Raw genomic sequence first — 12,167 nt, 5'->3', positions numbered from 1 at the left:
CCCCAATATATGAAATCTGTATTTTCATGCATCACATGTGCTTACGGTAATGATGGGGAAGGATTCTAAGAAGTGTGATCATTACAAGAGATTTGTAGTGACAAATTTTGGTTATTAATTTTACCTTTTGTTGAATCTCTAACAAGAGGCATCTATCAAATCTTGAAGAATAATTTTTGTATTTAACATTGTTTGATTAAATGCATAATTAATCTCAGACTGCTATATGGAAGATTAGCATGCTGTGTGTGTGTTAAGAATTCCATGAGTTTGAATAAAGAAGAAAAAAGGAAAAGCCATTTACCTTGACTCTCAAACTCCTTTAATTGCAATTATTTCACAAATGGGCAAACTGTCTCAATTGCCCAAGATCACAAAATTGTAATTGTGAAAAATTTTGTTTTGCTTCCATTTGGCAAATACCTTTCAAAGGCCTTTAGAATATACTGACAACCTTAAGAATGGGGCACAACTTCTTTAAAAGATAGATGCTTTTATTTATAGCATTTTATAGATAAGGAAACAGAAGCAAAGAAAGGTAAGGTGGTCTAAGTTGCCAGGATTTAATGAAAAACAAATTAGTTTTAATGTTTTAAAATAAACATGGCAACTGAAACTGAACAAGTGGCTGCTCAGAGCACCCAGCTTCCTGTGTGAAGCCCTCAAAGGCAGCTCTGTCCAGTTCCTATCTCCACGCTTCCCAGGAGAAACTTGAGCAACTGGCAATAATGAATAGGTAGAAATTATTTATAATCAATGAATCAAATGCTCCAAAGCAAATAGCTGATTATGAAGTGGTTTCAAGATTCATGAAAGACTTTTTCCCAGAAATTTGCTTAACTTTTCTAGGAATAATCTTCATATCTTATTTGTTAATGAATCTTCCATTTGCTTTTCTCCCTGTGCCTCCCTCGGTCTAATGCTCAGTCATTCCCAGCCCCTCTCCCCACCAGCTTTAGCTCTTCAGCCTTGATCAGTGTGGCTTTCCCCACTGAGTTACCCGCCCTTTGATAGGATCCCAGTGTTGCAATTTGGCCTGGCTACACACCCAAGCAGGAAGCTATGATAGAGTGCAAAGGTCTTAGCAAATGTGCCCCAGGCAGTACAGTGCCACAAGGGAGGAGGGCTTCTCTTGACTTTACCCCTGAACCCGTCACTCAGTGGGAGTTCACCACTGGTTAATCACCACCCAAAATGAGCCAATTCTTTGGTCATAGCTGTAGCAGCTTACCAGTTTTCACCTTGATGGTTCCTTTATTTAACTGACAGTTTCTGTTTACATGCGGAGCCAGTAGCACAACAAAATGGTATTTGCTGAGCCTACCAATGTTGAGAACTGATCAAATGCTCCAAATGGGCCTGGAAAATTTGTTGCTCATGCCCCAGGGATGTGAAGTTCTCCCATATCTCTGAAACATAACCCTGACTCACGTCTTTCCCAAAGCTAGCACCTCAGCCTGGGGGTGGTGTCGGGGAACTAATAGGAAGGCCCAGATCAGGCCCATTGCCCCTACAGAGGGGTGGTGGATGGAGCAGGATTATAGATTCCAGAAGGGCTATTAGGAGCAGGGTATTAAGGCCCACTAGTATTAAGATGAGCACAGGGTAGATGAGGGTGAGTAACCAGCTGACTTTTCTGTCTCTTGTTAGGCCCTGGTGAGAAAAATTGATGCCTCAGACAATATCTACACCATGGAGTCCACTACAGGGAACCTGTTCAGCCTGACCCAGGAGGGAGCTCCCTTGTGCCGCATCATAGCCAAGGTAAGCTTCGTGCTTAAGGGCCAAAATAACAGGATGGGGAAAGTAGGAGGAAGTTCACTTGTTGGTGGGAACAGCTGGTTCAGGAGGTCTGTCCTGGTTCTAGAGTTAGCTAGCTGCATGACCTTACAGGGAGAGTCACCTCACCTTTAATGGGTGAGCGCATTTCCTACTTAAAACAAAAAGCTGGTACCCTGGAACCTCTATCATCTTTAGGTGATATCTGTTACAAACCTCAACCTTCTTTTCTCAGATCCACACATCTGTTCCTTCTTGGTGGCTGTGGCATCCCTGGTGTCAATAGGATGATGTAGTGGATACAAAGGCTATCTGGCATATAGCATTTCAGAAGATTGATTAACCTTATGTAGCCCCTGACATCACAGATATAAGATGGTTCAAACCCAGTTTGAAGAAATTTTTTTTCATATAGACTTGTCTATAGGTTAAGCCCTACTACCCACATCTCTACCCACATTCCCACATCAATAACCTACACCCCCATAATAATGAGCAGCAATGTTTTCAGAAGAAATGGAATAGGTCTGCAAAATGACCTTCACTTCAAATTCAGAGGTATTTGTTCTCCAGGGTTCCATCCCATGCCCTTATTCTTTTTCATGACCCCTTGAACTCTCTCAAATGCCTTAGCATCTGCCCATGAGTCCCCTGGAAAAGGGAAAGGAGAATCTGAGCCTTCCATTATTTTGTCACTAAGTTCACTGGCCAGTGTTCAGCAGGCATCAAAACAACACGAGTTCCAAAATAGACCCAGTCGCTGCCTGTTCTAAGCTTTCCTATTCCTCACAAAAGAGGGAGGCTGTACAAATCTCTGAATATAACAGAATGCAGGGACTTGCTAGAGGAATACAAGAGAAAAGAATGCCAGCTAAATTGCAAAGCATGCTTGATTTGAATAATTCATCTCAATTCTGTTTGCATATCCTTCCTTTTAGTTTTTACCTCCCCCAGGCTGAAAGGAGACCAGAGACAGCCTCTCTCTCTGCTCTGGCTCTGCAAGACTGGTCCTACATTCTGGCCTTTGGGCTGGAGTGGCCATGGCTGTCCCTTGTTTGAGGGGAGGGGCAGAGGTGTGCCTCCCCAAGATGTGACTGCATTTATCTCAGCCCCCAGGCTGATTGTCCCTTTCACTGTGGGTGGGGTTGGATCTCTCTGAGAAGTCCACACGCTCTTCTCAAAGCTCCATCTCCCGTTGGCCTTGTCATTGCTCAGCTTTGTGTTACTCTCCTTTTTCCGGCAGCCCTTGATGGGCAAGGTCATGAGTTACGACCATTGCACTTGTTTGTCTTTGTGATATGAATGCCCTTCTCCCTATTGCCACTTGGAAAACTCTTGCTCAGCTTCACACTCAGCTCTGTTTTTCCGTATTGCTTTTCAGAAACCCTCCCACCTGTGATAAAGAGTACCAAGCACTGTCTCAGCACTTAGTATGTTCTATTGTCTTGCATGTTTTAAGCTGTGTGCTTTTTGAGGACAGAAGCATCTGAATCATCTCTGTATGCTTACTGCAATGCCTACACAAAGCAGGTCTCAAAGAATGTTTGTCGAATGAGTAAGTGAAAAATTCATAGATCCAAAATCGCTGAGTGTGGGGAAGGATCTGAGATTTGATTTCTGAAGAGGTCCCAGAGGGGCTGTTGAGTATGCAGCGGCTCATGCTATGTCCAGAAACAGATTCACTGGGCATGGAGAATATTTTAAAATTTATTTTTATTTTTTATTTCAGGCTACTGTGAGGGTACAGACAACTAGGTTACAATGTTTGCATCTGTCTCGTAGTTGTGTCTCACACCCAAGAGGGGTGCCAATACCCGTACATTGTGCCCATTAAGTGGGAGCACACCAATTCCCCTGCCTCCTCGCCTCTTCTCCCTCCCTCGTCCCCACTCTCTCCAGTTTGAATTGAATTGAGTTTTTCTTTTATGTAGGCATATATTAGATCATCTACTGGCTTCATAGTAATATTGAGTACATTGGATACTTGCTTTTCAATTCTTGTGACACTTTCCTAAGGAGAATATGTTTTACCTGGGTATGGAGAATTTTTAATAAGCTCCCCTATCTCCCATCTCTCATGTACTCCAATTTTAATGCAAACTCTCAGTGTACTACACATTGAGAAATGCAAAGGTAGCATGGCTATCCCTAGAGACATACATTGACTCTATTTTAAAATTTCAAAATATATATATTTTGATTTCTAATTGTTAATTCTATGGGTACATGAGAGTTGTATATATTCATAGGGTACATGCGATGTTTTTATACAAACATATATAAATCAGGGTAATTGAAGTATCCGTCACCTCAGGCCTTTATCATTTCTTTGTGTTAGGAACATTCCAATTCCACTCTAAAGTATACCCTAACTTATTATTGATTACAATCACTGTGTTTTGCTATCAAATGTTGTTCATTCTATTTAACTATCTAACTATATTTCTGTACCCATTAACTATCCCCATTTTATGCTCCCCGCCCTGCTACCTTTGCCATTCTCTGGTAACTATCATTCTACAATCTGCCTCCGTGAAATCAATTCTTCTTTTAAATATTTAGTTTCCACATATAAGTGAGAACATCAAGATTTGTATTTCTTGGCTTATCTCATCTCATTGCAAATGGAAAGACTTCATTCTTTTTTATGGATATATAATATTTCATTGTGTATACAACTTCTTTATCCATTCATCCATTGACATGGATGGACATTTAGGTTGATTCCAAATCTTGGTCATTGTGAATAGTGCTGCAGTATACAACACAAGAGTGCAGATATCTTTTTGATACACTGAATTCCCAGCATCGTAATTTCAACATTCTCATGTCTCTGCTCTTAGGGATGGAGGGTTGAAGCAGAGAGTAGATTGAGTGAGCCTTCCATCTTTTTAACCTGAAAGATGGTGAGATTACTGCTTCCAGCGCACTCAAAGTGTTTGTACTTATGGTCTTGGCAGAGACATTGGAGCTGGGAGTCCCTGGCATGCCCTGCATGACACCCTCACCTTGGATGCTCAGTAGAGGTGCCCATTGTGGTAACAGATGTGAGACAGTTCCCCCCGCAACTGGCTTTCCTTAGCCACCTCTTTGAGGCCCACAGTGGTCTTTCTTTGGCACCTTTATCTACTTGAGCTGCCTCCATCAGAGAGCTTGGGTAGCCTGTCTGAGGTCTGTGCTCTCAGTCTCTTGTGTTCCTCTGAAGACCAAGGGACAAGCCCAGCCCTCCCTGTGATGATGATGGCAAACCCCATCCCTTCCCCAGTGCAGAACGCAGAAAACTCCCCAGGGCCTCAGCAAAACCACCCACATCTCCTCTGTTAGTCCACCACCACCAGCCCACACCATGTAGGTGGTCTCTTCCAGCTTAATGACAGCTCATCCTCAATCTGTTGGAATAATTCATACTGTTATGTAGCTGGGCTCTGAGCCCAGAGCTTTTGATAAAATTAAACAAGCTCCAGCCAGCAGTGATTCTGCTAGCTCAGGCAATCCCCGGCTTTACTCTAGGATGAGTGCTATTCTTGGGTCTTGAATGGGGGCCAGAGTGGTCCACAGACCACTTCACCTTACATCCTCTGTGGCTCCTTCCTGCTCTTCCCTCTTACCTTTCACAAGGTCATGAGAAACTCTCCTCATTTGGAAGCCTTCCATAGCCAGACCCTCACCTGACTGGCCAGATCTGTGTACTAGGCTCCCCCAGCATCCCATTTTTAGCCAAAGTTAACCAGCAGCAGAGCCAGGATTTGGACTAGAATCCTCATCTGGATCCAGGAATTTCTCCTTTCCTTTCCCATTGGATAAAAATGCTAAGGAGGCCATTTTTCACAGACTTTGGAAAGATATAATGAAGCTCCAATACAAATGCATGCAGGGGCTTAAATATAGTTGTGCTGGGCTTGGTGCCTCCTGAGCCAGGGAGAGCTGCCATACCCACCCTGGCTCTCGGCCGTGTGTTCTTTGGCACTGTTTCTTCATTGTCTGCTCCAGATGTAAATATCTACCCATCAATCATCTAACAATCTCTCTATATCTATATATCTAGAAATGATATGTATACAATATATATGCTTAAAATAATAAGCATATGTATATAAATACATATCTGTACATACGTACATATACTTATACCTGGAGAGAAGCTATTAATGACCAGCAGGAAAGGAGAGTTTAGAATTCCTGTTTCTTTTCTTCTCACATTAAAGAATAACTTGGTTTTGCTTCAGTAACTGTCTAAGTGAGGTCTTCATGAGCAACCCTAATGCTCCCAGTGTCTAGGAACTGTGGGAAACAGGAAGGCAAGGGTGAAGGATCGTGGAATAAGGAATCAGGGGGGTAGGCATCTCTCTCATGCCAGATGTATTTTTATTGGAGTAATGATGTGTGTTTAAATCAGAGTGATTCTGTCTGACCCTTCTACAAAGCCCTCCCAGATTATGTTAGGGGCTTCTGCTCTGTGCTTCCTTAACCTTGCACCCCAATCCCATTTCATTGCATCTCCACCCAGTTTTGGACCCACATTTATAATTGTTTGCCTTCCCTGCCAGATCATGAGTTCAGTATGGATGGGGATCGAGGCAGTCTTGCTTGGAGCCCAGCACCATGTCTGGCATGTAATAAACAGCTAGTATTTTTTGAATTCATGAAGGCATTTACCAGCCCTAAGATATGTCCCCTTCATGTCAAGTCAACTATTCTAGGAGGAAATAGGGATATAAAAGTTTGTGATCACTCTAAGCTGATTGTAAAATGTCAGATATTGTCACTTCCCATAGAGCTGGACACCTTTGTCTTGGTCTCTGAAGCAATCAGCAGCAGTGAAAAGGGCCCAGGAGACTATTTCTTGGGGGTGGAGGGGAAGGGAAGAGCTGGGACTGAACTATTTTGGTGAACCTGTGCTGGGCCATGGTAGTCATTGCTTCCTCTTCTAGTTGCTCACTCATCATGTTTTCAGTAATTCACAGCTGCGTCCTCAGCATACAGAACAGAGCCTGGCACATAGTAGGTGTTCAGTATAATTTTTGTTGACAGAACAGTTTCTATTCTCAAAAACCTGATAAAGGATGGTATTTTGCTGAACTCTACTGTTTTCCTATAGCATTTTGCTGAGTTTTGGGGACTTGTGCAGTGGGCTTAGTTAGATGCAGGAGTGATGAGGCTAAAGGCGAGTGCCCCAGAGGCCCAGTTGAGATCATTTGCTCATGAATTCTTTACTGCTACACCTTTTGCCAGTCCCCATGGAAAGGGGAGCAGGAGGGAACTGGGCATAGCCAGATGCAGGGTATCCAGCTTCTCCTGCTTAGGCCACCCAAGATCGTGTTGCCATTGGTTTGCCAGTGGACACCATGGTTAGACACCATGATGGCTGCTGACTCTCTCATTTTCCTCTCAGAGCTAAGGTGGGCTCCAATGACTGCAATAGAATAATATAAATGGTTATCAGGGTACCTGGAGGGTAAGTGCCTCACTCTCAGTTCTTGCTGGGTGATGAATACTCCACTGGGAAGAGATTTCCATAAACAGCTTTCTCAAAAGGAAAAGCATGTGCTCACATTCAAGAGCTGGGGTGATTATTCATAAAGGATTGTTTTCCCCTTTTATGAATAGGAGTAAAGGTGTGAAAACAATGACAGTGTGTATTTAGGGTAAATTATTATACCCATCCAGACTTCAGTTTGCATTACAAAATGGGAGTAAATTGTAATACTTACATGATAGAAATAAGTTTTTTTTTTTGGTCTGCCTACTGTAATGGTTGGAATGATCTGGGTGCTAGCATGGGGATTGCTGGCAGAGCCAGAACCAGCTCTGGCCATCTAGTCAGTTCCCCTTACCCGCCTCAGATTTATTTCTGGGACCTGTTTGCTGTGACTCCAGGGTTTGCTCCATGGGGAGCTGCTCAGAGGGAGTCGCCAGGTGTTCAGGAACTATACAGAATGAGGTTGCCCTCCCCACAGCCCTAGAAAATATGCCTGACTTGGCGCCTGCCAGCAAGCATCAGAAGCATTTAGGGATTCCCACCTCCAGCTTGGACTCTCAAGGGTGACATTATTTCTGGAGCCAGCATTTTACTGTAGCATGAGTGTGAGCGTATGGGGTAGGAAAGGGCAGGCTGAAAGCATAACTGCTGAGCGAGGGATGCCAGTTATTCTGCAGTCAGCCCCAGGAAAGGTCATACAGGGAGTCAGGTGACATTTCCTTTATCTTGGCAGGAGGGTGGCGTGGTAGCGCTCTTCAAGGTTTGCCGGCAGGACAATTTGAGGTGCTTGTACCCCCAGGCTCTCCGCACGCTGGCCTCCATCTGCTGCGTGGAAGAGGGTGTCCACCAGCTGGAGAAGGTAAGGGCAGCTGGCTGGACAGTGCCTGAGGTCCCTGGGCCAGGTGGGGGGTGGAGTCAGGCCTCATGGTGGTGCTTGGGTCCCTTCTTTTTCCAGGTGCCATTCAGATGGGGTAGCTGGAACCTTGTCTATGGCAATCAATGAAGAAGCAAACGGGAAGGGGACTGAGGAGGCTGACCAGGAAAGGCAGGCCCAAGAGGGGGCCTCAGTACTTCATGGGTGGGGTGGCCAAATAGGAGAATCCCATAGGTGGGACTCAACAGGAGGCAGGCAGGTCGAGGGAGCAGTGGTACAGAGGTCTGTGGTGGTTGGTTCTTCACGCACAGCGGGACCCCAGCAGAAGGAAGAGGATCCAGCTCATGGGGGATACAGCAAGCAAGACCAGAGTGGGCACAGGGTGCCTACGCAAGTGGGTGAGCCTCTTCTCTACTGAGGACTGGATGCTTGGGAGGGAGACTGAAGCCCCATTCCAAGTAAACGCATGTGGACCAACATGGTAGGGTGGAGTCAGAGGAAGAACATGGTCAGCTGACAAGCCCTAGTGCCTCAGCTCAAGTCCAGTCCAGGGTGATGGTGACATGACTACTTCCAGCCACCCCCTAGCCCCTGCCCAGGTTGCAAGGCTGAAGCTGCTGCTCCATCCTGACCCTGATGGGTCTGAATCTGCAGATGGGTCCTCAGGGACGCTAGCTGGGAGGGCTGGGGAGGCTGGGCTGATGTTTGGGGATTTCCCAACAAAATTTGAAGGAAAGAAGCTGAAGATTCCTGTGGTACTTGAAGGATTTGGGGCTGAATCTGAGTCTGTTCCTTTGAATTGGTCTAAATAGGAATGGGGCGAGGACCCTGCTCCCCTTCCTCTGTGTCTGCATCCTGCAGGGTGCTCCTGGCTGCCCAGATAACCCCCACTGGACCCCTAGCTTCCTCCCTATGGGCTGGACTCTGATATACATGGTAATCTTACTTTCCACCCTAACTTTTTTATTACTGGGACAAAGTTCTAGGATCATAGTCAAGAGATGCTCTTAGTTAAGGACAGAGAGTAGATGGGGAATCTGCTCATTTTACAGATGAGAAAGCCACAGATCAGAATGGAGTGGTAATTTCCCTTAGGTCACACAGTAGGATAGTAGAGGAGCTGATACCAGCTGTTTGGACAGAATGCCCCTTCCCACTGGGTGGGAACCCTTCATCTCTGGTTGCCATTGAGCCCTGGATTTGGAGGTGAGAGACCCATGCTCATGCCTTGGTCTTGATGCTCACTGAGTAAGTAGGCTCTGAAGGAAAATGGTTTGCACAAGTCATATAGCTCCTAAATGGAAGAACCAGAAGCCAAACTCAGCTCTCAACCGAAACCAATTACACTTTTCTCCATTCCAGTGCACTCTGTGATTGTGTGAGCAGACACACCTCTGGGTGTGTTTGTTCGGGTGCCAAAATAGAGGAGTGGGGGAAAGGGGAAAGAGAAAGAGAGACACACACACAATGAAGGAAACACTTTGAGCATCTTCAGCTTCAGGTACTCATTTCTCTCATAGACCTTCTTCCTCAGATTGTGGCCAAACGCGGTTTATGTCTCATCTTTCTTGTCTGGTTGGCAGGGAGAATGGAAGGGGAAGATACAAGGGGCTTGGGATCACCTGTCCTCTCTGCAGCAGCGGAGTGCTTGGCTTTCCTGAGTTTGCAGGGCAGCAGGAAAGTTTCAGTTCAGGGAAGAGAACAGGCTGTTTTGTGCAGACGGGCTGGCCCTGGCCTGGGACTCAGACCCTGGTGAGCTGAACACCAACAGGATGCTCATGGTCTGAGGGCTTGCTATGTGCTAGGTGCTGAGATAGACCATTCCATATGTCTCTTCATTCATGCGGCTTGAGAGCTGAGCACTATTAATATCTCCATTTTAAAGACAAGGAAAGTAGGTCTCAGACAGTTTAAATGACTTGCCTAAAATCACGTAGTTGGTAAGTGTTAAAGCCGGAATTTGGACCCTGTCTGCCTGAGTCCAACACTCCGTCTACCTCACTGCCTCACTAGTTTAATGGATAGCACCAAAGTCCCTGCCATTTTAAACTTGCTGATCCTGGCTAATGATCTAATTCCCCATCCCACAACTGGCATAGGGGATGGTAGCCTGCTTGGGCATTCCCCTCCTCCAAGTCAGATTGCTTATGCTACACTGACACCCTTGAAGCGTCACCTCTGGGCCAGGCACTGCATAGGAAGGAGACTTACAATGAGAAGGGCCCCTAGGTAGTCAGAAGCAAAAACTACATTGTACAGCAGTTGTAGAGATAGCAAAGTGACGCCATGTGGGCTCTCATTTTATTTGATGCTTGCTTCAAGTTTAACGGCATCCCCATCGTCACATGGAGAAATTGAGGCCCAAGAGGTGAAATGACTTCTTGTATGAAATCACATAGTATGTAACTTATTCATTCAGCAAATATTTATTATCTGCTGTTTGCTAGGCACTGTTTTAGGTGGTGGGAGGATAGCAGTGAACAAACAGACTAACCACTTTATAGAGCTTACTTTCTAATACAGTGGTGGTAAATTATGGTTTGTGGGGGAAATGTCAACTTGCTGCCTGCATTCTCATGGCCCATAAGATAAGAATATTTTTTTAAAAAATTCAGTGGCTCACACCTGTAATTCTAGCACTCTGGGAGGCTGAGGCAGGTGGAGTGTCTATAGGCTCAGGAGTTCAAGACAAACCTGAGCAAGACCCCAGTCTCAGGGGAAAAAAAAAATAGCTGGGCAGTGAGGCAAGAGGATCATTTGAGCCCAAGAGTTTGAGGTTGCTGTGAGCTATGATGCCACAGCACTCTACCTCTACCGAGGGCAACAAAGTGAGACTCTGTCTCAAAATAAATAAATAAATAAAGTAAAAATTCACTTTTTAATGGTTGAAAAACAAATCTGAAGAAGAATAACATTTTATATCACATGAAAAATTATGTGAAACTCCAATTCCAGTCCTTAAAATTTTACTGGAACATAGGTAGGCACATTAGGTTAAGTGTTATCCACCTCTGCTTTTGAACTACAATAGCAGAATTGAGCAGTTGCAACAGAGACAAGATAGCCTCAAAGCCAAAACATTTATTATCTGGTCATTTATAGAAACTGCTTGAGGAGCCCTGTTCTAGTGGGTAGGGAGGTTGTCAGACTCTGATGACTAGGACAGTAACTAGCATATATGTAATACTTGCTTTGGGCAAGCATGTTGCCAAGCCCCTATCCATCAAGTCATTTGTTCTGTGCCACAGCTGCACTCCATGTTGTGATTATCCCTGCTGTTTATAGAAGAAGGAAGGGAGACTCAGAGAAGTGGAGCCACTTGCTCAAGGGCACACAGCTAATAAATGGCCCAGGGAGTAATTTAATTTGTCTGGGCCAGAGCCAACCTGGGCTATGAAACATTGTGTAAACTCAGGACCCCAAATATAACATTATGAGTTCAAAGTCCACTCTCTTTTCTACCACATCAGGTTGCTTCCAAAGTCGTGAGAAGTTTTGTAGACACCCAAGATGGCTTTCATCTCCCCTACCCTCCACCTGTGCCCCCTGTTGGTCCGTCTGCCACCTTCTGTGCTCTAGGCTGTTCAGCACTCACTTCAGAGGCTCTCGGGAGATTCGCCACTGCCAGGGTTTAAGGGTGAAGGTGGAGAGGCCCAAGCCCAGGCTGGGCTGTGGAAACTGAAGAATGACAGGCTGGTCAGGGCAGAGGGGGCAAGTGTGGTGCCCTGGGGTTCTTGCCAGCCTCCCACTCACCAGGCATGGATCACAGCCTAACTAGATCATGTCAGAGTTCCAGCCTTCCCCCTCTTGATTTACTGGTCTGGCTTCATCTCTGAGGTTTGCTTAATTAATTGGCAGTGAGAAATATGCTAGATTTGGTGAAATTCATCTTTCTCATGGGAATTCCCCCCTCTTTCCCTCCAACCTTGAAGAGGTTTATTAGATCTTGTGCAGCCCCCAGCGGAGGTGTGGGTCTAGACAGGTCACTGCTGCTTCCATCCTGAGCACTGCTATGTGGTGCCCGAGGTTTGTCAG

At 45.3% G+C, this 12,167-nt stretch overlaps 1 protein-coding gene across 5 annotated transcripts in view; it reads left to right on the top strand.

The window, feature by feature from the left end:
* The window catches only part of INSC (INSC spindle orientation adaptor protein), a 133,621-nt gene that overhangs the window by 76,112 nt on the left and 45,342 nt on the right, over positions 1-12,167 (top strand). For 4 of the 5 annotated variants that reach the window (XM_053562570.1, XM_053562571.1, XM_053562569.1 and 1 more), the window contains exons 6-7: positions 1,651-1,764; positions 7,992-8,117. In XM_053562570.1, coding sequence (XP_053418545.1) covers positions 1,651-1,764; positions 7,992-8,117 — 240 coding nt within the window. The remainder of the gene's footprint in view (positions 1-1,650; positions 1,765-7,991; positions 8,118-12,167) is intronic. The other variant, XM_053562572.1, reaches the window with a different exon arrangement.

The sequence above is a fragment of the Nycticebus coucang genome, chromosome 14 (assembly GCF_027406575.1).
Source record: "Nycticebus coucang isolate mNycCou1 chromosome 14, mNycCou1.pri, whole genome shotgun sequence".
NCBI classification, from domain to species: Eukaryota; Metazoa; Chordata; class Mammalia; order Primates; family Lorisidae; genus Nycticebus; species Nycticebus coucang.
The sequence above is the reverse complement of the archived record's forward strand: the minus strand, read 5'-3'. Positions and strand labels throughout refer to the sequence as shown.